At 53.3% G+C, this 23,221-nt stretch overlaps 7 protein-coding genes across 7 annotated transcripts; 5 read left to right on the top strand and 2 right to left on the bottom strand.

The window, feature by feature from the left end:
* Positions 1 to 3,778: 3,778 nt before the first annotated feature.
* On the top strand, positions 3,779 to 6,949 carry J4E85_003013 (uncharacterized protein; the record flags this gene model as incomplete). Its single annotated transcript, XM_051467286.1, has 5 exons — positions 3,779 to 4,037; positions 4,137 to 4,908; positions 4,961 to 5,572; positions 5,622 to 6,003; positions 6,056 to 6,949. 5 exons carry the CDS (start codon positions 3,779 to 3,781, stop codon positions 6,947 to 6,949), a joined length of 2,919 nt encoding a protein of 972 aa, XP_051328445.1.
* Positions 6,950 to 8,225: 1,276 nt separating this feature from the next.
* J4E85_003012 (uncharacterized protein) lies at positions 8,226 to 10,082 on the top strand (the record flags this gene model as incomplete). Its single annotated transcript, XM_051467285.1, has 3 exons — positions 8,226 to 8,354; positions 8,408 to 8,542; positions 8,592 to 10,082. 3 exons carry the CDS (start codon positions 8,226 to 8,228, stop codon positions 10,080 to 10,082), a joined length of 1,755 nt encoding a protein of 584 aa, XP_051328444.1.
* A 320-nt stretch (positions 10,083 to 10,402) lies between these two features.
* Positions 10,403 to 11,546, bottom strand: PGN1 (glycoside hydrolase 28 protein; the record flags this gene model as incomplete). The annotated part of the gene is made up of 2 exons (XM_051467284.1): positions 10,403 to 11,116; positions 11,163 to 11,546. The coding sequence occupies 2 exons, from the start codon at positions 11,544 to 11,546 to the stop codon at positions 10,403 to 10,405; spliced, it is 1,098 nt and encodes a 365-aa protein (XP_051328443.1).
* A 1,103-nt stretch (positions 11,547 to 12,649) lies between these two features.
* On the bottom strand, positions 12,650 to 14,293 carry J4E85_003010 (uncharacterized protein; the record flags this gene model as incomplete). The annotated part of the gene is made up of 1 exon (XM_051467283.1): positions 12,650 to 14,293. One exon carries the CDS (start codon positions 14,291 to 14,293, stop codon positions 12,650 to 12,652), a length of 1,644 nt encoding a protein of 547 aa, XP_051328442.1.
* A 2,407-nt stretch (positions 14,294 to 16,700) lies between these two features.
* On the top strand, positions 16,701 to 18,133 carry J4E85_003009 (uncharacterized protein; the record flags this gene model as incomplete). Its single annotated transcript, XM_051467282.1, has 2 exons — positions 16,701 to 17,291; positions 17,345 to 18,133. 2 exons carry the CDS (start codon positions 16,701 to 16,703, stop codon positions 18,131 to 18,133), a joined length of 1,380 nt encoding a protein of 459 aa, XP_051328441.1.
* A 500-nt stretch (positions 18,134 to 18,633) lies between these two features.
* On the top strand, positions 18,634 to 19,499 carry J4E85_003008 (uncharacterized protein; the record flags this gene model as incomplete). The annotated part of the gene is made up of 2 exons (XM_051467281.1): positions 18,634 to 18,856; positions 18,910 to 19,499. The coding sequence occupies 2 exons, from the start codon at positions 18,634 to 18,636 to the stop codon at positions 19,497 to 19,499; spliced, it is 813 nt and encodes a 270-aa protein (XP_051328440.1).
* A 905-nt stretch (positions 19,500 to 20,404) lies between these two features.
* J4E85_003007 (uncharacterized protein) lies at positions 20,405 to 22,531 on the top strand (the record flags this gene model as incomplete). The annotated part of the gene is made up of 4 exons (XM_051467280.1): positions 20,405 to 20,596; positions 20,670 to 21,645; positions 21,784 to 22,088; positions 22,148 to 22,531. 4 exons carry the CDS (start codon positions 20,405 to 20,407, stop codon positions 22,529 to 22,531), a joined length of 1,857 nt encoding a protein of 618 aa, XP_051328439.1.
* Between the last annotated feature and the right edge of the window lie 690 nt (positions 22,532 to 23,221).

Genomic DNA, 23,221 nt, shown 5'->3' with positions numbered 1-23,221 from the left:
AAACTGACCTCAATATCTGGATAAACTGCCGACCTGCAAGCTGCGAGTACTCTAAGTCCAAACCAAGGACCAGCACTCACCGTCGTTCTGATCCGATACTCTACTCAGATGCGTATGTCTCTATCGATATTCAGCATGTGTCTGTCTTCAATATATCGAACAGCAACCATGTAAGCGCTTTTGCGATGACCAGCTCTGGTTAAAGATAGGCCAGGGTGAGCGAGCGCCAGAGCGCGACGATGTTGTGTATCTGATGCCTTTGAACATCGCGGCTCACAAATGTATTCGTCTCTGTCTTTGAACCGTACTAAGGTATACATCGCAATACTTGTCGGGCTGGAGGGAACGGCCTGCAGGTAATACTGTTAATCGAAGACGGTCACGATAGCGTACGCTCTCGCTCCTGCCAGACTGAGCTGCAAAATGAATTTTGCGCCCCATCTGGCTCATGCTAGGCAGGCACGCCTCCCAGCTCTGCCACGCGCATCATCAGTCCTGGTAAGCAGAAGCGTCTGCAAGAACAACCACGACCCACGTTGTCGTAACGCGTTTATCCATCTCGCCAGCCATCATCATCTCGCCCGGCAATTTCTTTGGGACGATAGCTGCACCCTGCCTCGTCGCTTGTGCTGATGATGTTCGAAGCGCATATCCCAACTTGCAAGCGGAGGTATTCGTCGTTGGCACCATTGTATTGCACACGCAATGATCGTACGCATTCGGTAGCCTCGGCCCGTAGGTCTAGATTCTCCATCACGGCTCTTGAACGGATGCTAACGGCTCTTAGTTGACGCAGACTGCTTGTACCAGAGTCGGTACATCCCGGTCTTCTTTAAGGTTTGTGGAATCGACGGCTACTATGTCTTTCGCCTCTCGCGTCCGTAGTATACATGCTCGATTTACAACACAGAAATCTTGGCAATGTATAGTTGCCTGGCGCTAATGGCTGGTAGTATCGGGCTATCCAACTAATCCGGTAACCCATTCACTACTTCCGGCATCCTCCATTAGTTTCAACATCTGTCACAATCTCGTCATTCGCTCTGACTGTGCATCGGACGGGGGACAGGCAAGACACCGCTATCCTCAGCCATGCATCTCGACGAACCTACGCTTATGTGAAGCCGTCGATACGCTTTCCATTAGGGATGCAGGCAGAATTAGCCATGCTGTTGTGGGCGCTCCAAAGAACGCCAATTTAACAATCATACTCATTTCGTCATAAGGATGCTCACCCTTCGACCAAGTACAATCAGAGTCCAGAATTCCGGAGGCTAATCCGTTAGTCTGTGCTACCCAGCCGTAGTTTGGATCTCGACCTTTTTACCGGAGCCAGATCGCCCACTACGTCACAGCATGGGGAAAACGTTTCGATGATGGGTCTCATGGCTATCTCGATGCCGAAGTCGGATTCACGACCAGGATGAAGCTAATGCAAGTAAGTCTGAAGCGGGTACCAGTGACGGGTGTGTTCAGCCCGAAGCTTGTTGCTGGCAAACATGACGAGAATACAAAATTTTCTTTCGCGATTACCACCACATTGCAGGGTGCGCTGATCGTGGTTCACTAAACGCATCTCGATTGCGGTCCTACTGCGGGTGTGATGCTTAAATTGTCGATCACAGAGGCTGCATGGATCTGCAGTGAACGTCACATTAGAGAGCCAAGGAGCCTCAGGTAAATCCATATCCTGATGGTCCATCACGCTACGCCTCGATTCGAGATGTTGCCTGAGAGCCCCAACGGACGAGTCACCGGTGATCGGCCCCTCGTCCTGTAGGTTACATTGGCTTTTACGTACAGGCGCAAGCAGCAAGCTAAGCACATGGACAGCATCCTTGCAAGGTTTCTCGCAACGACATATGCATCGTCATGCGCCACAACTCGAACCGATCGCGAGACTGGATTCGCTTGGCGTCATGCACACATTCTCCTGTTCAGCCACGTTTCACCAAGACGGAGTCATGACTTGGCCCATCTCCCAGACAATTTTGCGCCACTCCTGACGTAGCTTGGCCCATTGGCAGGTGACCATCAGCAGGAAATATCGTGCGTTTTCCTCTTGGCTGTGTGGCTAGTGTTGTGGCTAGAGCAGGAATACGATCAGCCCAATGCCAATGCCAACGGCATTCGAATTAAACGCTGACCGTGACCTGCCAGTGCACCCGCCGAGTCAGCGCGCGACCACCCGGCGGGCGAAAGTGGGTGCAACAAGCGATCCGCTGAGTCATCCGGAAGTCGGCACACATAGCTCAAGACAAGCACCACTAAAACCTCGTAGGGTGTTCCAATAACCACCGTGTGGGCTTCCATAACCGCAAGCGTGGCAGTGCCAAGGGACCTCGGTATGACATGAGTCCATCATCGGTACCTCCGACAGGACTACTCGTGGGAATCCATATATATGCATGTTTGCAGTTGTGGCGAGAGATCGGTTGACAAGCATCGCAAACGGTCGTGGAGAATTAGGCGACATGCGCCAGGCAGAACACGCATAAACGAGCCTGGTTGAGCAGAGTTTGCCTTCAAGATATCTCATATCTCAAAGGATTTCCCGCTTGGCGAGTCGATACGCTCTACAATATTGGCAGATTGTATTCATGGGGAAACTAAAGCGGTAGTTGGCCCCACTGAACGTTTTAAGCACCTTTCAAGGTCGTCACCCGAAAACGAACAGTTACGGAAAACAAATGAATTGACTGAGATTGTCCGAATGCGCACGACAGATGGGATGTGAATGTGAATCTTTCGCTTGTTGTACATTTCCTCTTTGTGGGAGAAGCCCAGGCATGGCAGAGCCGTGTGCGACGTCTGTCTGCCGGTGTACTGCAGACGACGGCCAGGGTCACCAGCCGCAGTCAAGCCACGCTGTCACCATCATGGCGACTTTATCCGGCGCTAAGATCTGTCGCGCAAGGCTGCATGCTGGTTGGTGCTGGTGGGGAGACAGGCCTTCGGAAGCTCGCCCTGGATGAGAGACCGAAGAGCCCACATCTGGGGTGAATATTTGTCTTCGCTTGGGCGTATGACAGATGGCTGGCAGGAGAATACGGTGCCACTCGACACCTCAGCCGTAAGCGAGTCTATCGGTGGCTGATCTTTGCTCGAAGTAGTGGCTTTAGAGCGCACGAGGAATATCGGGGAACGACTGAACTGCAACGGAATGGCGGATCAGACCACTAATGCGGCTTGAGTTGCTCCAAAAGCCATGGAGAAGGCTCGGCTTCGCTTGGACGCAGGGCTCCACGACTTGTTGGGTGGCGTCGCAGCAGGACCCCTCACCTCTGTCTCAACCCATGGGCGTCCCCAGGACACATGCCAGCAGCGGTATGACGCCACAGGGCACAGGTGAGCATGGCTGTGCTTGACGACTTGGCAAGGTGCAAGAGTGGCGTATCACTGAGGAGGTTTATCGGAAAGTGGGGCCCGCAGGAGCGGTGTGTATGCTGTGCAGAGGCAGCGGGCAGCTGGCAGCGTGCGATGCGGCCGTGGGCAATTCCAGAAAGCGTCGAGGGAGCTCGCCGAGATGAATGCACCAGTTCCAGGCTTGGCTGCCAGGTGAGGAGTGAAAAGCGGACGACTCGGCGGAGAGCAACGATTCGATTCCGGCGTCCAAAGGGCGGGACGGTGCCATGCGCTGGCGCTAACCCAACTCTAATCCCTGACCCACAAGCTTCTCCGCCGTCTTCACACACCCCTGCCGCGCGCATCCACCACTTTGCTCTTAGGCGCAGCGTTCCCCCCAGCCACAGCTGGCTACACTCTCCTCCCGACACCCATGACTTCTCCGGCCCTCACGACAACTGAGAGCCTTCCAGCAGACGCGGGCCGCTCGGGCCCCTTCGACAACCCGCAGGAAGACGCCTCTGAGTTTGGCGAGGAAAACTCAGAAACCAATGACGTCGGCGACGATCACGCACCGAAACAGCAACCCCAGAAGCGACGACGAGTGACGCGTGCCTGCGACGAATGCCGGCGCAAGAAGATCAAGTGCGACGGCAAGCAGCCGTGCACCCATTGCACTGTCTACAGCTATGGTATGTCCTGTGTGTACACTGAATTGCGTGGGAGAATGCAAGCTAACAGCCGACAGAATGGTAAATAATGTCCCCTAACGGATTCGCTACTGCACACAGAACTGATCCCCTCCAGTACTTATGACCAGCCCTCAAACCGCCGCCGCAATGCGACGCCCCAGTACATTGAGGCTCTCGAAAGCCAGCTCAAGCGCGCAAAGGCGCTACTGCACGTGGTGCTGCCAACCGTGGATTTGAATGACCCCGCCATAGACGCCCACCTCCAGAACGGCCTGTTACCACAGCTGCCCCAAGCAGCTGCGCGGCCTCCCGTGATGCCTGTAGACCCCCGGATCGCGCAACACCAGGCACCGGCCCACAGCGAAGACCAGCCTGATTCGCACCTGGAAGCCATGGTGAAAGCAACGGGCCAGCTTGATCTCGACGAAGAGGGCAAATGGGACTACCAGGGCCACTCTTCAGGACTCAGCTTTATGAGGGGCCTGCGGCAGTTCGATGACATGTTCCAAATCCCTTCGGACGAGTCGCCGTCCCTCCGGCACCAATCCATGTCCTACGAACCGCCGTCTCCTTCCCTTTCAATCGCTGGATCCACTACAGCTCCGTCAAACGTGCCCCTGCCCAGCCAGGAAAATGCACGCATTCTCTGTGACAGTGCCATTATCCAGTATAGCGCCATGCTGCGGGTCGTCCACCTCCCCACTTTCTACAAGCAAATGAGCCGTCTCTACGAAGTCGCTCCCGAGAATTACGGCAGCGCCGAGACTAGCTTTCTACCTCTATTCTACTCCGTTCTAGCTTTGGGCAAACTCTATTCCGAAAATGACACCGGGGTCGATGTAGCAAGCTACGACATCCTTACCGACGAGGGGTACGCAGCAAAGTCTCCCTGTGCGAGCTTCGTCCATGCTAATGCGGTCCAGACTCAAGTACTTTAAAGCTTCGCGCCAGCTCTTGGACATTACTGACTGCAGGGATCTGACTTCACTTCAAGCCATCATTTTCATGATCCAATTCTTGCAATCGTCAGCCAAGCTTAGCACTTGCTATGCTTACATCGGGGTTGCTCTGCGCTCTGCGCTACGCATGGGCTTGCACCGTTCATTCAACGTCAAGTTCAATCCCATCGAAGCGGAAACACGTAAACGCATATTTTGGGTGATTCGAAGGATGGACACATACGTCGGGGCCATGCTCGGTTTACCGCGATTTCTGGACGATGAGGACATTGATCAAGAGTGGCCAGTTGAGGTCGATGACGAGTATATTACGGAGACGGAGATTCTGCCCATGCCCAATGGAAGCATTTCTGTCATGGCGGCCTTCAATGCCCACACGCGTCTCGTCCAAATCTTGAACAAGATCTGCAAGTACGTGTACCCTATCAAAGGCACACAATCAGGCGCCAAGAACTCTGTGACCTATTCTGTGGGCTACTCCAAGATTCGCGAAATCGAACAGGATCTAGCAAGATGGCTCGATGAGCTGCCTATCGCGCTCAGGCCGGGCGGTGACGCCCCTCCAATCATCAGGAGGTAAGCTGACTATCTAACATCATTTTTGCAGCTGCTGACATATACGCAGGGTGCAACAACTTCTCCGTATGGCGTTCGGACATGCGCAGCTTTTACTCTATCGGCCATTCCTACACTACGTTTCGCAATCGTACAACGTGAACACCGTGGACCAGAGAGCCTTTGCCTGCGCTTCTGCCTGCGTTAACGTCTCGCGCAATATTATCCACATTTCCACGGAGATGAGAAATCGCGGCCAATTGGCTGGAGCATACTGGTTTTCCATGTATACGACCTTCTTCGCTATTGTATCAATTTTGTATTTCGTCTTGGAGAACCCACAGAGTCCCACCAGTTTTGAATTGCTACGGGATGCAGTGGAAGGGAAGGACGTATTGGCGTACTTCGCGAAGAGGAGCCTGGCCGCTGATAGGTGCAGCACAGCACTAAAGGTAGGCACAGCACTAGTTTCTTCTGACTGACAACACTAATAATGTTTCCCAGGGCATGTTTGAACGTCTCCCGGAATCAATCAGACATGGTGGAGAGATCATTGCATCGAGGAAGCGCCGACAAGGAAGCTCGCCGCACTCTCTTGGCACCCGCCCTACCTTTGGTCAGAGCGACTCTGCCGCACCCCGCCGTGCGAGTACCTATCCCGATAGCATTCCCAATGTCAAGACTGCTGGCCAAGCCCAGTCATTTGAGTCTGGCGGCCCTGACTTTGGTAGCATTGGCTTGGGTTCTTCTTATCCCGCACACTCGATCTCCAACCCAAATCTATTCGATGGTGTGCCAGGCCTTACACCTACATCATCCAACGATAGCCTACCGAGCTTTGGCTTGGCTCCTATTCATGACTCGCAGCAGACATCTTCTGCCTTTGGGCCAACAAGCCTAGGCAACCCTTTGGCAGACCCGTCAGGTCTTAATGTCCCCATCGCAGACATCTCAACAATGATGTTTCCGTCTGCCGACCCGCTCGCCTACCCCAACCAGCCCATGACTGCTTTTGAAAACAAACATCCACAAACTTTCGACCGCAGTACTGGCACCCCGGTGAGCGGACACCCTCCTCAACTTTCGACCAGCATGGAGATGAAAGGACACCCGGCCATGTTTGCTCCCACGAGCACGCCCAATTCGCAAGCTCGACCCATGGACAGTGAGGCGCAGATCTTTACTTCTATGCCCATGTATTTCATGCAGGGTAACCAGCAATACCGCGGATATCCACCTCAGCAGGGTATGCCGATGCAAACATCCAGCAACATGCCTTTTGATGAGCTGATGCATCAAGAAGACTGGTCGCAATCTTTTATGGACCCTGCAATGAACATAAATGATGGGAGGTCATCGCTGAACAATGCCCAATTTGGCCAAAATGGATGGCGTTAGTTCGTCGACTCACACAACGCGGACCACTGGACGGGGCTATCAACGCTTTAACGTTTGTTTTCTGCTTTGTTGTGAAGCATGCTGAGTCCCATCTATCGATGTGCATCAGTTTCGACTATGAGCGGTGCCCTCGCCCGCGCCCTCCTTCCCACACAACGATTACGGCCGATATTTCCTTAGTACACTGAGCGTTTTATTCCGGCGTTTGCGAGTCTACCAAAAGCATTATACCCCATTGTCAACCGGCTGGCACCGATGAGCTAAGCGTTTTCCAACGGTATGCGTAGGGTGAGGACAGAGCCTCACTGACGTAGTTGTGACTTTTCAGTCCACTACGATCGCGACCTGTCCAATGCATTTCAGCACTGATTTTTTTTTTGCTTTGAAGACTTCGATTTGGATTTGGCGTTCGAAAAGCTAGACTTTTTGAGCGTGACGGACCTCGCGGCTGCGAGTGTAGATTGAGCATCTCATGAAGATACTCATGAAGGTTGGAAGAAGTGCGTTGAAGGACCACACTCATTTTGTCCGAGCCAGTAACGGGTAACGCCGTAGATTAGCAAATTGACTGAAGGCGATACCTAGGTATCGCGCGTAGCTTACAAAGACTAAAGTACAACGCACATTGTTGAAAAAGCTCTGGCATAAACACCAGAAGCTGGCTGAAATCCATGTTGACCTAGCTTAGTGAACGGTAAGCCCACGTCAGAGTTAGGCTAGCCATAGACGCACGAAAATCGAAAGAGAAGCCATGGTCTTAAAACGAAGCCTCAGTGGAGCCTAGCACAGACACCCAGCCACCATAGTAGGCCGGCGGAGCGGGGTAAATCCCATGCCGACTTCCAAGGCCGTGCCTAGACCTCCACCTTCGGCGCCGAAGCCGCCAAGTGCAGCTCAACGTGGGCCAAGCGCTAGCACCCACCATTGAGAAAACGGCAAGTAGTGTGGGTTAGTGTTTACCGACAATTGGGGTCTTGGTTACCAAGCGGTTTCCAAGCAGTCTTCTGTGTCCCAAGAGATGGTATCTAGCGACCTTCTTAACCAGGTCATCGGGGCTGACGGACTAGATCTTTTGTACCTTAGCGAGCAGTTGGCTAAGAGATTAACAGGTTTTGGAGGGTATCGTAGTGAGGACTGTTGCAGGACCAAGGAGGATATCGGCTCGTGGTTTACCGGAAGGAACATGGAAAAGTGTATATCTAGGCGCGGTGACGCTGGATATGTGAGGTACCAGGAACATCTCGCACCATTGGGCTGACGGAGAATCGCTATCGTCATGGTTCACGTATCTTCGTTGTCGGTTCTTGGCTCTGCCTTGGTTGGGCTGAGTAATGCGGCCGCCTTGGGTACTGCGGAAGAGTATGCTGATGGTACTGTGCATGCAAGGATCATGGGGATGAAGATCGTAAGGCTTCCTTGTCGGTGCACGCCGGTACATGCTCATACTGATCCCAACAGGCGCAATGGGATGCTGAGATTGCCTCGGGAGAGATGGATAGCACCCGCTACCCTGAACTAGGTCACACGCCATGTGAGAACGGCTTCGCTGCTGCAATCCCTGGTGACTTCAACAACACGTTCAGGTGCCATAATGTTAATTGGCTCCAAGTTCAAATGCTCATCAGCTCGCTAATGTGCGTAGATCGACCTCTACCATTTCCTCCCACATTCCCTCCTTGGCAGCTCTGATGGACAAGGCTCCTCTTCTTGGGGCTGGACATCAGAGGATGGACGCGAGTTTGTAGCAATCGGCCAGTTCGACGGTACCGCCTTTGCAGAGATCAGCAGCGAAGGAAAGCTGATCTATCTGGGCCGCCTGCCTCCTTTCGACCCTGTCGGATCCCGCTGGCGCGAGATTCGCGTGATGAGGGACTATGCCGTCATTGGTAGCGAGGCCATCAACCACGGTGTTCAGATCTTCGACATGAAGAAGTTGTTGGACCTCGACGGAAGCGAGCCGATGAACTTTACCCAAGATGATTTGACCGGTCACTGGGGTCTGACTGATGACTGGAATGCTCTCCCGGTTGGCCGAACCCACAACATCGTTGTCAACGAGGAACTCAACTACGCCGTGGCAGTTGGATCAGTTGGCGGTAACGAGACTATCCGTGTCCGCGGCGATTTGCCATGTCGCGGAGGCCTCATCTTCATCGACATGAGCGACCCTGAAAACCCGACCAGCCCAGGTTGTGCTTCTGCTGATGGCTATGTCCACGATGCCGAATGCATCGTCTACCGCGGACCAGACACGAAGTACTACGGCCGCGACATCTGCTATGGTTACAACGAAGACACACTAACCATCTACGACGTAACTGACAAAGCCGGCAACACCACCAACATCATCTCTCGCACCACATACCCTGGAGCAGAGTACGTCCATCAAGGTGTCGTCAACAACGCAACCTGGCAGGAATACATCTTCCTCGACGATGAATTCGACGAGCGCGACGCCAAAGTCGGTCCCATGACACAGGGTCTGCCCACCACCCACATCTTCGACATCCGCGACCTGGAGAACCCCTTCTATTCCGGCAACTACGAGGGAAAGCGCCGCAGTATTGACCACAACCAATACGTCGTTGGCGACTACCTCTACCAATCGAACTACGGAAACGGTCTCAACGTCCTGGACATCCACACCATCACGCAGGATCCCAGTGGCGACGGCATCTGCGAAGCCGGATTCTTCGACATCTACCCCGAAGACGACGAGAACGAAGGTGGCGGCACAGTAGCCTTCCTCGGCTCCTGGTCCAGCTACGCGAACTTCAAGAGCGGATTTATCTTCGTGCACACTATCGAGCGTGGTAGCTTCGTCGTCAAGATGTCGAGCAAGGAGTGTGCAAAGCCAGCCGTTTGCGAAGTAGACTCTTGTCTTACGTCGATGCGCACAGCAAACGTGGAGGGTAGACTTCAGGCTTCGCAAGAGTTCTGCGGTAATTTCACTCAGAGGCTGATTGATGATGTTCGTGCTGTGCCTGAGTTTGCGCAGGAGGCTTGTGCGGGGGAGCAAGTGGTTGCGCAGGTTAGCAGTGCGTGTGCTTGCTTGCCTACCCTTGCTGTGCCTGAGTTGCCAAGGACGACAACTAGGGGGCCAGTGCCTACTGTGCTGCCGCCGAGGGTCTAGGATGGGACAAGGACGACAATGACGGGCTTGGATAGATTCCCTTTGAGAACAGACAATACGAGATCCGCTTATCAAGCAACATCGAGATGTACTTGCTGCGCACGAATGCATTGGTGATTAAGTGTCAGTCACAATTGTCATAAAAATGCAGATTGCTACAACAATAGATTGAAATGTCTATCGCTGAGCAGCGTAGCTGCTACGATGACTAAATATTTACTGAAAGAGGAAGATGTACAAGAGAAAATAGAAAAGGCCACAGGCCGCTCAAAAGCTACTTCACGGTGCTCCAAGGTATAGCACTCGTCTCATTCTGGAACTTAGCAAGAAGCGCCGGTAGGGATGTTGAGGCAGCTAGTGCTCTTCTTTCCGCCAGTGACGCTGTTGCCAGTCCAGGTCCAGTTGGAGCAGCTGCCCTTACCGCAAAGAATGTAGACGTCAGTACCCTTGGCAGCAACGGTACCCTTGACGTTCTGGATGGTAAGGCCAGTGATCGGGACACCGGTGGTGGGCTTGCCAGTGGGAGAGCCGTTCTGGTAGTCTTGCTGGATAACGATGCCGTACTTCGCGATGTTCTTGAGGGTGATGTTCTTGTATGTGACACCAGAGACAGCACCGGTGGCACCAGACACGGTCTTGATACGGACACCGTTGTCAGAGTTGGTGATGGTGGAGTCGGAGATGATGACGTTCTTGACAGTGTTGTCGCTGCGGCCACCTACAGAGCCGATGGAGATACCGTGTCCGCCAGAGCAGGTACCGCCGGTGAAGTGGATGTCGGTACCGGAGTTGACAGCCAGGCAGTCGTCCTGGTTCTTGATGTTGGCATTGGTGATGTACACACCAGTGGAGCTGCCAACGTCGAAAGCATCGGTGTTGTGACCGCCGTTGGTGACGTCACCAGCAGTGTTGTCGATGGTGATCTTGTCGAGGGTGAGGTCCTGCGCGCCGTTGATGGAGAATCCCTGTACAGGGGTGTTCTTGACGTTGAGTCCAGTGATAGAAGACGAGATCATGGAATGGGCGTAGAAGAACTTGCCAAGTCAGTTGTAGCTTAGCAAAAGATCAGTATTAACATACCTTGGGCTTCGTCTTGCCGCCGTTGCTTCCCTTGCCATCCCACCACTTAGCACCATTTGCGTCAATGACATGGCCAGCGGCGCCAATGACTTTGATGTTGGTTCCCGAGACAGAGATGAGAGGACCCTCCCACTCCTTGTAGCCGAAGGTGGTGGTGCCCTGGAAGGTGACGGTGGTGCCTGACTTGAGCTTTGTCAAGTCAAGGGTCGTTCCTGCTGGAACAGTCATACCCTGTATGACAATGGCAGAGCAAGAGGCCTTGTTCTTGATGGCTGTAGCAGCATCGGAGAAGGTGCAGCTTGCACGAGTATCAAGACTGGAAGGAGCAGCCGAGACGAGCGCACCAGCGCCGAGAAGGAGGGAGGTAAGTGTGAAAGCAACCATGATGAATGTAGCTTGAAAATAGGGATGATTGAAGGGAATGTAAGGCTGTTGTGTAGAGAATGAATGAATGAGTGAGTTGGTGAGTGCTGAAGAGACGTGCCGCCATGCGCTTTATACTAGGACTTCATCGACAGTGGTACGTATTGATAGGTGGAGCCATCGGAGGATTCACACGAGTCGTCGACAAGCTCAAATTCCTTGAGCTTGTCATTGCTGGGCAAGGCTTGTCATCGCAGAAGGTCTAGGGTCCGCGAGAAATGAGGGCACAAAGCGGATGGCGCCTGCGCCGGTGTTCTCGCAGCATGTAACAGGTGGATCCTCGGTTGGGGCTACTCCGCTTTGTATAAATGAAACGAGATCTGGATGTGACCGAATCGCAGATGGTGGTGGGCGATCTCTGTCACAATTCTCCGTCAAATCGATTGCCAGCCTCGTAGCGCTGAGCAGAATCTCACTGCGACTAAGCATACAGCTTACCCAGAGTCGAATACTCTACAGCACGCGGTCAATCTGGACTACTATCAGGTGTTCGTGTCTTGCCGTGTTAGATCAATGGTGAAACGAAACAACTGGTCCAGACGCGTGGCGCCGCTGTCGCGTGGCGCAAAAGGTCAGACGCCATTGCGGATACAGAAAGCACGTTCACGCCGCCGGCCGCCGATTGATGGAATGTCACCAGCCACACCGTGAGACCTTCGTAGGATTGGAGCGATGCGCAGGCTTGACGGAGAATTGTTTGAGTGAAAGGACAGCTGCATGACTTCCGGAGGGGTTTCTAGAAACGAATCCGGATTAGCGCCCGACTAGCGTCCCGTCACCGAAAGTAACGGCAGCGACATCCCGCACCTGCATGAACCCTTTTCCATCTCATCAGCATCTCTCCAGGCGCGCATTCAGATACTGATGCATCAGTTGTATTGCGTCTACATCGACATAGTCGTGAACTCGCAGAACATTCATTGCAGCACGACTCTGGCTCCCAGGCACACGGCCCGCGAACCAGGCGGACACGGGAAGTAATTAGGTATAGCCTCAAATCTCGGATCTACCCCTAGAATTTTCACCGCTCTAGACACTATGAGTAATCATCGTCGCAGCTATGCTCACGATCCTCGGACGAAGAAACCACTTTGTGGCAAGCCCTCTACTAAAAGACTCCAGGCTACCCAATTGCGCAACAGCATAGTCGCTATCCGACGCACCGCTCGTCCCATACCTTGCGCACCTGCTATGGCCGTCTTCTCATCAACGATCATGAACGGTCCTGGTTCTGGTTTCACCAGGTAGCGTACTAACCAGTCGGCGCACCAAAAGAGATACAAACAGCGCGTCCGAAAGACCTGCAGATCCATCTCTTCGATCCATGGTTCCGCCATGATCTGCGCTTCCTTGAGCCCATCGATAGCGTTACCGAAGGCACAAGCTAAGGCAGCCATTGACGGAAGCGAGCATGCGTCGTCTGTGAAACCAATGCCGATGAGTTCCAGATAGTGCCGCTCCAGCATCTTCGCACAATTGCGCAAATTCGCGGTCGAGATCAGATCTCTGGTTGCATACGCAGAATCTACGAGAGCTGTTGCGTAATGTGCAACGCGGTTCGACACCAGGTCTTCGCGTAGGTCTCGAATGGCCCTCCGTGCCCACTCCATGTTCTCTTCCATAGGGGACTGTGGAAAAAGGCTGGCCCCAACAGGCAGATGAACGTCGCGGCGTGCTTTCAGAACGACCTTATCTAGGAAGCTGGCTGCTGTGGGATAGCTGCCTTCTAGATATACGTCGCCCGCCAGTCTCTTAATATCAATTGGCAAATGAGCCAAGTTGTCCTTTTTGTATGCATCAAATCGCTTGTCTTGCAGATGCTGCCGGTCTGGGGGAAGAGCTGGCGCTGGCGGTACGTCGAACATATCAAGTTTCGTGAAGATGGCGTTGACTGAGACACTGTCGAAAAGGATATTGTGAAAGTGGTTGGCATAATTTTCGATGGGAAAGTTGGTCACCAATTCTGTTAGTGATGGCTTCCCACGAGACTTGTCGCCTGTTGCTGTATTGAGGAGGCGGACGTCTTTGTCCGAGATGGTATTCAGATGGACATCCAAGCTCTTGCCCTCACGTATCGCGTCTGGATCATCGCAGACGTAATATAACGCCGCGTGTCTGCAGTCGTAGAGTATAGTAACTGGTGAGCTGGCTTCAGCCCGCTTTTGGACTGTCAGCGCTTCCAGCGGTCGGGGCGTGGCATCGCCTGTCAGGAACACACTGTGTTTCCCCGAAGGACCGGTCGCTTTATCATCGCGCATTTCCCATACTATCGTTATTCGAATATCATCGAAGAAGTCACCTACATCGCCCTCAGAATAGAAGCTTGGTGTATCGCGCGCAGTGTCGATTGGGGGCCTCCATTCATGTTGGTGTCCAGTAAAGGCTGCGTTGATGGGACCGCCTAGTTTGAAGGCAAGGAGCGCGACCAAGAGAGGGTGTAACGTGTCTTCCCGGGCAGGCATTGACGTAGAAAGCTCAAGCGGACTAGATTGCGGCTCGGGCGACGAGTCCCCACTTGCAGCAACTTGCTCCTCGATCGGCAAAGTAACAATCTCCTCGTCTTCTTCGACACCAAAGGTGAATGCGACAGCCTTGGACCTATCCAGTGTCTGCGCCAGAGTCCTGAACTTCTCGACTAGCTTGAAAGCTACATCGCGCTGAGCAAAGCCTGCTGTCTGCGCACACGCTGCAACGAGCGCATTCAGCATATTGCGCCGATATTCAGTTTTCCTCGCACACGCTCGGGCATCTTGAGGTCTCTCTTGCAGCACTTCGGTATGCTGGCGGCATGCAACTCTATCTGTCACCTAAAGATGGATGTACGAAGTCAGTGTTTGTCTCACATGCAGTTCGTACATCGGCAATTACTCACGAGCCGACCTATGAGCTTGGTCGGTACCTGGAGAGCGACATCGAAGCGTTGCGGTCGGTTCATGTCGAGCTCTGGATCCACTAGTAGGTTGGAGTAGATTGTGAAAGTACCCAGCGAAAGAGCCGTTGAGTCACTGGCGATTGTCGCGGTTGTCGCGCTGATATCGAAATAAGCTCGTCGGAAGAGTGCGATTGCCGTGAAACCGTAATGTGAGTGTAGCGCCAAGCTACAGATACAGGTACTTCTTGGGATACAGGTAATGTTTCCTTGTCCAGCTCTTTCACCTGTTTAGCCTCACTTACTGGAAGCCAACAAGCGGTTTGAGACTATCAAGCACATCGCCAATGTCTCACCCCACGATCAAACGCCTCTCAGGTCTTGGTACCACGTGCATCCGCTACTTGCAACATCCCGTTTGCCGTCTATCGGCTTTGCGGTAGGGTTCGTTGTCTCGCGCTACGGTCGAGGTGCGCTGGTTCAGACTATGGTCATTCTGTCGTTGGCCGTCAAGCTTGCAGTATGTGTCCTCCAGACAGAAAACCTTCGGATATGAAAATTAATTTTCATACGGAGTCAGATGCCCACCTCCGCATTCAGTGGTATAAGAAGCTGGTTCGTCGTACCGTTTCGAGCTGAACGAGATGTCAACAAGACGACTGCACCATCTTTTCAACAATAGCGCCCACGCAGTGACTACTGGATCAGTATGACCTTGCTTGAGGAAGACGCTGAGACGATACTAAAAGAGCAGAACAGAGATATTGAGCGTGAGCTTTTCGTCAAATTCACCTTTCTGACGTCAATTTACGACACACTCGATCTTCTTCAATCGCGTATTGGCATGAGCTCAGCATAGCCGGAAATTTCGAGTATTGCGCCCGTGAGCAGTGTGAAAAGGGCATTCGTTCACGCGTCTTGTTCGTAGGCCCGATGACAGGACGTTGTTGGGTGTGTATAGAGAGAGCCAGAATGACCCGGCCGTTGTTCTGGCGCTCTCGAAATGGCATTGTCTGCTAGCACGTTGTAGCCGCTCATGCCCATTTGGAAACATCGACGCTAGCGATTAGGTTTGCTGGGGCTCGAGCGCGAAGATGAGCAATCGAAGTAAGCACAAATGACTCGTGACAGATTGGGCATGCGCTCATGTCAAAGATCAAATCGCGCGGTGTAGGAAGTCATTGTACTGCAAAGAGAGGTTACATAGTTGAGTATGTCAACATCGCGCCATAAGAGAAGTCTGAGGTGCTTCATACAAACTGACAAGGCATCTTGGTAGAACTTGGACAGCAATCGGTGTGCGCGCAGCTTCGGAGGCGACGCCAGCGCCTGCACTCGCGCAGTCTATTTGAACGAACCGGGCCGTGGATCTGACAGCATTCTAGTGCCGACATTTCCTCCGCGACAGGTTGTACGAGAACGTTTCTACGTTTGACATCGTCGCGACCAAGGTGGGGTGGAACAGTCGATATTGTCAGCATCGAAATGAAGCCGGAAGATCGACCGCGAGTTGAGATCAGTGTGAATTCGCATCAAAGCCAAGCGATCGGGCTACGTTACACCGCCGACAATGCGAACCCGATTGGAATACTACCAAATCTCTCAGCAAGTCAAACGTCAAGTAAGTCGATGGGTAGGCCTAACGGCGACGAGAATTGAGTTGTCAAGCTAAGCTAGAGCGACCAAGATCCCAACTTAGATTGCGCGGTCACATCTGACGTCCGTCGCCAACGTCAGCCCTATTATGTTCATGCGCCGTGACGGTAACCTCCGGTCCAAGTATCATCTTGGATCAGGGGAGCAATCGGATGAGGCGGGCGCCTTGTCAAAGATCAAGGGACACTCTAGACGAAACGAAGAAGGCCAAGAAGGCCCGACTTTGACGGACTAGCGAATAAACTCAGCGCTTGGACTGGGTTTAATTACCCACACCCCATGAACATGATCGCTTCGGTCCGTATACTCTGGAGAGCACTGCGAAACCTGGCTTGGAGAGCGTTGGCATGAACAGCGAAAGAGAGTTGTTCGCCGTTTCGAGTCCACGCCACGGCCAAATGTTAAGCTTTGAGGCTTGGACACCGACGTACACCGACGAAAGACCACTAGGTAGGGCAGTGGCCAATATGAGAGGTATGTAAGGACTGCATCCTCGTGGGTGTTGCAGTATCCATCACTCGCACATCCTGCAAGCTTCCCTTCAACCTCTTTTTTGACATTTTTGGCTACTCGCCGTCCTCTCTTTCAACATGCGTTTCTCTAACGCCGCCGCTCTCTTCTCTCTGGCCTCTGTAGGCTCGGCTGCTCCAGCCGTCCATGGCCACAAGCACGCACACGCACGTGATCTCGGTTACGGTGGTGGCTACGGTGGTGGTCAGTACCAGGCTGGTATCTTCTACGTCAACTGGGCCATCTACGCGCGCAAGCACATGGTCACCGACCTCCCCGCCGATAAATTAACCAAGGTCAACTACGGTTTCGCCAACGTCAACAACCAGACTGGTGAAGTCATCCTTACCGACGAGTGGGCTGATCTTCAGTTCCCCTACCCCGGAGATGTTGCCACCAACGGTACCCAGCTGCTTGGTAACTTCAACCAGCTTTACAAGCTCAAGCAGCAGAACCGCAACCTCAAGGTCATCCTCTCAGTCGGAGGCTGGAGCTTCAGGGCCAACTTCAAGCCTGCTCTTGCCACTGCTGAGGGCAGACAGAAGTTCTGCGACAGTTCCATCCAACTGATTGCTGACTTGGGTATCGATGGCCTTGACATCGACTGGGAGTACCCAGAGGATGAGACCGATGGCGACAACCTTGTCGACACCCTCATGCGCTGCCGCAAGGTATGAATAATGTTATTACGGTTCGAACAATCGCAGGACTAACACCACAACAGACATTCGATGCCTACTCCGCAGTGAACGCCGCCGGCTACCACTTCGACCTCGGCATTTCCGCCCCAGCTGGTCCGGAACGTTTCGTCGTTATGCCCATTGCCAAGATGGACCCCTACGTTGACAACTGGAACCTGATGGCCTTCGACTACCAGGGCCCAGGTTTCTCTAACTACACTGGACACCTCAGCAACGTGTACCCCAGCTCCACCAACCCCAAGTCCACCAACGGCTGGAACAGCAAGTCAAAGTCTTTCGTCCCTTTCAACACCAAGCAGGCCATCGATTACTACAAGATGAACATCGCCTCCCCCGCCAAGATCCAGCTCGGTATGCCCCTCTACGGTCGCGGATTCGCCAACGTCGTCGACATGAGCAAGGACCAACGCGGCCTCGGCCAGAAGTTCAACGGATCTACTGCAGGAACCTGGGAGCCTGGTACCCTTGACTACAAGGTCCTTCCCGTGAACGGCAGCAAGGTCTACACCGACAAGGAGACTCTCGCCAGCTGGAGTTGGGACCCTATTGCTAAGGAGCTCGTCACTTTCGACACACCCAAGGTCGCCTCCTGGAAGACTGACTACTTGATGGATGAGGGTCTCGGTGGTGCTTGGTGGTGGGAGTCATCTGGTGACTTCCCGGCCACCAGCGACAAGAGCATCGTTGCTACCGTTGTCAAGAAGCTTGGTGGTCCCGAGAGCTTTGTCCAGAACATGAACAACCTGTACTACCCCAAGTCCAAGTACTACAACATCCGCCCATCGGCCAACTCTACCTTGAGCCTGTTTTAGATAGTTGGTTGTAAGCGTCTCTGGCGCAGTAATGCGATCAGCTAGTTGATCCCCAGTTTGGCAGTTCCTTTCTTGAGAACCTTATTTTAGAAACCTTTTGACTTGCACTGTTGTTGCAAGACCTTAATGCAAGATACGCACGTGATGCAAATTCACGAGAAGCTCGCTCAAAGAGTTAATAGACGTTTGACTTGACCATATTTGCCTTCCCTGCTCTTTCTTGACCTTATAATACTGTTGAAACATGTCCCGAATAGGAGCAGTCTCTGGACTGGAGCACTGTCATCATCGGGTAGCCAACCTCATAGTCTGATGCACCAGTAAGTGATCTCTTCGATGCTAGAGCGCGCAGTCGAAATTTGCTATGCAGACAAAAGGGAGTCGTGGTGATGCGTCATCCCCGCCAAACTAGCACGGGAGGCCATGCGCAAAGGCTGCCCAGGTGCGGCTGCAATCGGACCCACTTCCAGAATAAGACCGGCTTGTACAACCCCACCAACATGAATGCCATCATATCACGACATTCCAACCAGCTTAGGGGCCTCTGCAAGCCATCTGGAACTAACAACATCCGGATCTGCTTGCGTGCGACACGATCGGTGAACAGCATGTCGCAGCCCGTGCGACCGCGGCGGTTCGCACCACTGGATCCCGCGAAAAAGAAGGAAGGGGATACTAGACCACTGCTAAAGGGCATTGTGTTTGATGTCGACGGCACGTTATGTATGTTTTCTGATGTCGTGCACAGTTCTGTGTTCATGTACTGAATGACTTAGGTCTGCCTCAAAACTACATGTTCGCAGAGATGCGATCAGCCCTGGGGATCGAAAAGCCGACGGACATCCTGGACCACATCTACTCGCTACCCGAGGGCGAGCAGGAAAAAGCACAGGAGAAGATCCGGGACATTGAGCGCACCGCAATGAAGTCCCAACAGCCGCAGGCCGGGCTCGTAGAGCTCATGGAATATCTGGACTCTCGTGGCATCAAGAAGGGCATCTGCACACGCAACTTCGACGCACCTGTCACTCATCTTCTCACTACTTTTCTGCCAACATCAAAATTTAGCCCTGTCGTGACGCGAGAGTTCAGGCCACCCAAGCCCGACCCGGCAGGCATTCTGCACATTGCGAAGGACTGGATGCACGAAGACGGAGGAAAGAGTCTGATCATGGTTGGCGATTCGATTGACGACATGACGGCTGGTCATCGTGCGGGAGCCGCGACTGTGCTGCTAGTCAACGACGTCAACAAGCATCTTGCGGAGCACCAGCACACGGATCTCGTCGTTCAGCGGCTCGATGATCTCATCGGCATCCTTGAGAGTGGGTTCGAGGGACGCGTAGAATCTAGCGAAGAGAAGTAGATGCAGGAGGGCAGTAGAGGAAGCTGTCTGTAAGAGCCAACGTGCAATACGCATTAACGAAGTCCGTCATTATGCGTCTTGAGACATCGTGCCTGTACTGTTCGTTGCTTGATGGTCGCTGGAGCAACTTCGCCGCGATGGTTGGGCCTGGCTGCGTGCAAGCCGACATGCAGCACGGGCCGCCCGCTCGAGCCCCGCGCCACTAGTCGTCACATCAGGGCCGCCAATGCCATGAAGCTCTCACAAGCATTCACGCGCTGCACACTATCCGGGACAAGAGCACTGAAACCATGAACAAGCCCACGCTTCTTTTCGCCAATGTCCAGATCCTGTGAGCATGGAGCCAGTCTGGAGATCAGCGCACTGCATGCATGAGCCGGCTATTGGTATGAGGATAAAGGGATGCATGCTGCGCAGATCTGTGCTCCTTCTAGCAGAACGGAACGGAGTTAGACAAAATTGGGCCGTTCCGCACCCGTGGACCATGGAGGCCTGCAATGAACAGCGATACCCATCCCCAAAGCTGTGAGGAGCGGTACGGCCTACTTTCTATATTCGAGACAACCGCGAGAGGCAAAGGGGAAGGTGCTTCAGAACGTTGTTACCTAAACACGGCTGGGGGTGATCAGCCATCACTCCAATCAAGAGCCGATCACGTTGATCCCGGAGGCTACCTGCATCATGTACTTGAAACATCTGGATACGATAGGTCACCTAGGTGACTACGCTGGGTGTCTAAATCTCCACGGCTTGGCAGCCCAGTATATGTCCGCTCTCGCCGTGGTTATCATCGCAGTTTCCAACCCATCCGTCGCTTTCATTTGCTGCCAAGCAACCAGGGTCGAGCATACATCTCCTTCTGTCCTGCCACTTCTGGTTCCACACGACCAACGTCGCCGGCTAGCATGAGGTACACCACTGCCGCCTTCACAGGCCTACTGGCCATTTCTGGTGTCAGCGCCGGATCTACCTCCCGTACTTCTCACATCGAGGGCAACGAAGTTGTCGAACGTCTGAACACTGTACCTGAGGGATGGAGCGAGATTGGTGTTCCAGCGCCCGAGCGCAAGCTCCATTTCCGCATTGCAGTACGCTCGGTAAGTCATCGCGAAGCAGATCAGGAAGGCCTTCATGGTTGAGATATTGAAAGTCGAATACTGATCATCGCAGGCAAACCCAGATCTGTTTGAGAGGACGCTCATGGAGGTTTCAACTCCCAGCCACCCCCGCTACGGCCAGCACCTTAAGCGAGACGAACTGAAGGATCTCATCAAGCCAAGAGCCGACTCAACTGCAAATGTGCTCAACTGGCTCGAGCAATCCGGCGTCGAGCCTCGAGATATCCAGAACGACGGCGAATGGATCAACTTTCTCGCTCCTGTAAAGCGCGCAGAACAGATGATGGGCACCACGTTCAAGACCTACCAGAGCCAGGCACGTCCTGGAGTCAAGAGGACTCGTTCGTTGGGCTACTCTGTCCCCATGGAGGTTCGCAGCCACATTGACATGATCCAACCTACTACTCGCTTCGGTCAAATGCGCGCCGAAGATAGCCAAGTCCTCACACAGGAAATTGCGCCTTTCTCCAAGCTTGCTGCTGTTAATGCCACGTGTAACACAAGGATCACGCCTGATTGCCTCGCAGACCTTTACAACTTCCAGGACTATGACGTTAGCGACCAGGCCAACGTAACGATCGGAGTGAGCGGGTTCCTTGAGCAATACGCTCGTTTCAACGATCTCGACCTGTTCACACAAAGGTTTTCTCAAAGTCTCGCTGGTAAAAGCTTTGGAGTACAGTCTGTCAACGATGGACCATTTCCCCAGAACTCATCGGCCAATAGCGTCGAGGCCAATCTCGACATCCAGTACACAGCCGGCCTGGTGAACATATCAACCACGTTTTACACTGTTCCAGGACGAGGACTGTTGGTTCCTGATCTTGATCAGCCCGATGAGGACGACAACAACAATGAGCCCTACTTGGATTTCTTCACTTACCTTGTGGGTCTGGAGGACGAAGAGTTGCCCCAAGTTCTAACCACTTCGTACGGTGAGACGGAGCAAAGCGTCCCTGCCGAGTACGCCAAGAAGGTCTGCGATATGATCGGTCAGCTCGGTACTCGTGGCGTCTCAGTCATCTTCTGTAAGTATTCGTTCGAGCTTGGAGGCGAAAATGCGCCCAGACGTCATCAGCCGCGATGTCTGGGGGTAGTGTCGTCTCTAAACTCAATCCTCACCCAAACTCTCCATCAATATGAACATGAGTGCTAACAATACTCAGCCAGCGGTGATACTGGTCCAGGCTCTGCTTGCCAGACCAATGACGGCAAAAACACGACTCGTCTTCAGCCAATCTTCCCCGCCTCATGCCCCTACGTCACCTCCGTAGGTGGCACTCGCGGAGTAGAGCCTGAGCGTGCTGTTGATTTCTCTTCTGGTGGCTTCTCTGATCTGTGGCCCCGCCCAGCGTACCAAGAGAAGGCTGTTTCCGACTATCTCAGTAAGCTCGGGTCTCAATGGGAAGGCCTCTACAATCCCAACGGCCGTGGATTTCCTGACGTCGCCGCTCAAGGACTAGGTTTCCAGGTAAGTCTTAATCCCTGTACGAACTGTATGTGAGGCAAATACTGACTCTCCTTCTCTAGGTTGTTGATAAGGGTCGATTGTCGTCTGTCGGAGGGACTAGTGCCTCAGCGCCCGTCTTCGCATCGGTCGTTGCGCTTCTCAACAACGCTCGCATGGCGGCTGACATGCCTTCACTCGGTTTCCTGAACCCTTGGATCTACGAGCAGGGCTACAAGGGTCTAAACGACATTGTCGATGGAGGCTCTCGTGGTTGCACTGGTCGTTCCATCTACTCCGGACTTCCAACCGCACTTGTGCCTTACGCTTCCTGGAATGCAACGGAGGGATGGGATCCTGTGACCGGTTATGGTACACCTGATTTCGAGCAACTGGTTCGCCTCGTAACTGCGCCGCAGTACGGTCAGCGCCGCGTTCGTCGTGGAGGCCTCCATGAAGAAGCATAATGCAAGCAAAGACTTGTGACCTTCTTTACCTAGATATTTCTCCATCAGTAGAGCAATTCCTATCATGAAATTGACACCCTGGAGCTTAAATTGACGCAACATTTTCCAGTTTGCTTGCTTCATTTCAGTGTAGTCGATATCAAAATGCGCCCCTCAGTGACGATGGCGGCTTCTCCGGGTGCGCGACCAATCAGCCACTTGACGTGCGGAAGCCACAACCGATTGTTGCTGACATGCTGACACTCTCACAAACCTTGAACGCACCTCAAGCCATGGTCCTGCAGACATCATTTCAACAGTCGTTGCTTCAGACCCTTCAGAGGAGACGGGAAAGCCCATGTGTTTGATTGACCACATAGTTTTCGTCACAGCGACCCGCCACAGCATCGATTTTCGCGAGCTTCCCTATGCGGTTAAAGCGCACAAGACTTATCTGCGCCGAAGCATGACAAGCATCCGCCATGGTGCTTGATCCTTCGACACCTGAATGGGAGCGATTTTCTCGAAGGGCGACTTCAGCCAATCACGCAGCTCGACCATCCTTTGCCCCAGTACCTGACGACGCGCACTGAGCCTACCGTGGCCCCGGATTGCGGCCAGAGATAAGAGTTGGTGTTGAAAAGCCCGAAGAGATAGTTCCCCGTCCACTATCAAGAAATACGAAGTGGACCTGCCAGTGCTTGAAGGCAG

The sequence above is a fragment of the Alternaria conjuncta genome (assembly GCF_024043145.1).
Source record: "Alternaria conjuncta strain BMP 0040 chromosome Unknown scaffold_4, whole genome shotgun sequence".
In the NCBI taxonomy this organism is placed as follows: Eukaryota; Fungi; Ascomycota; class Dothideomycetes; order Pleosporales; family Pleosporaceae; genus Alternaria; species Alternaria conjuncta.
The sequence above is the reverse complement of the archived record's forward strand: the minus strand, read 5'-3'. Positions and strand labels throughout refer to the sequence as shown.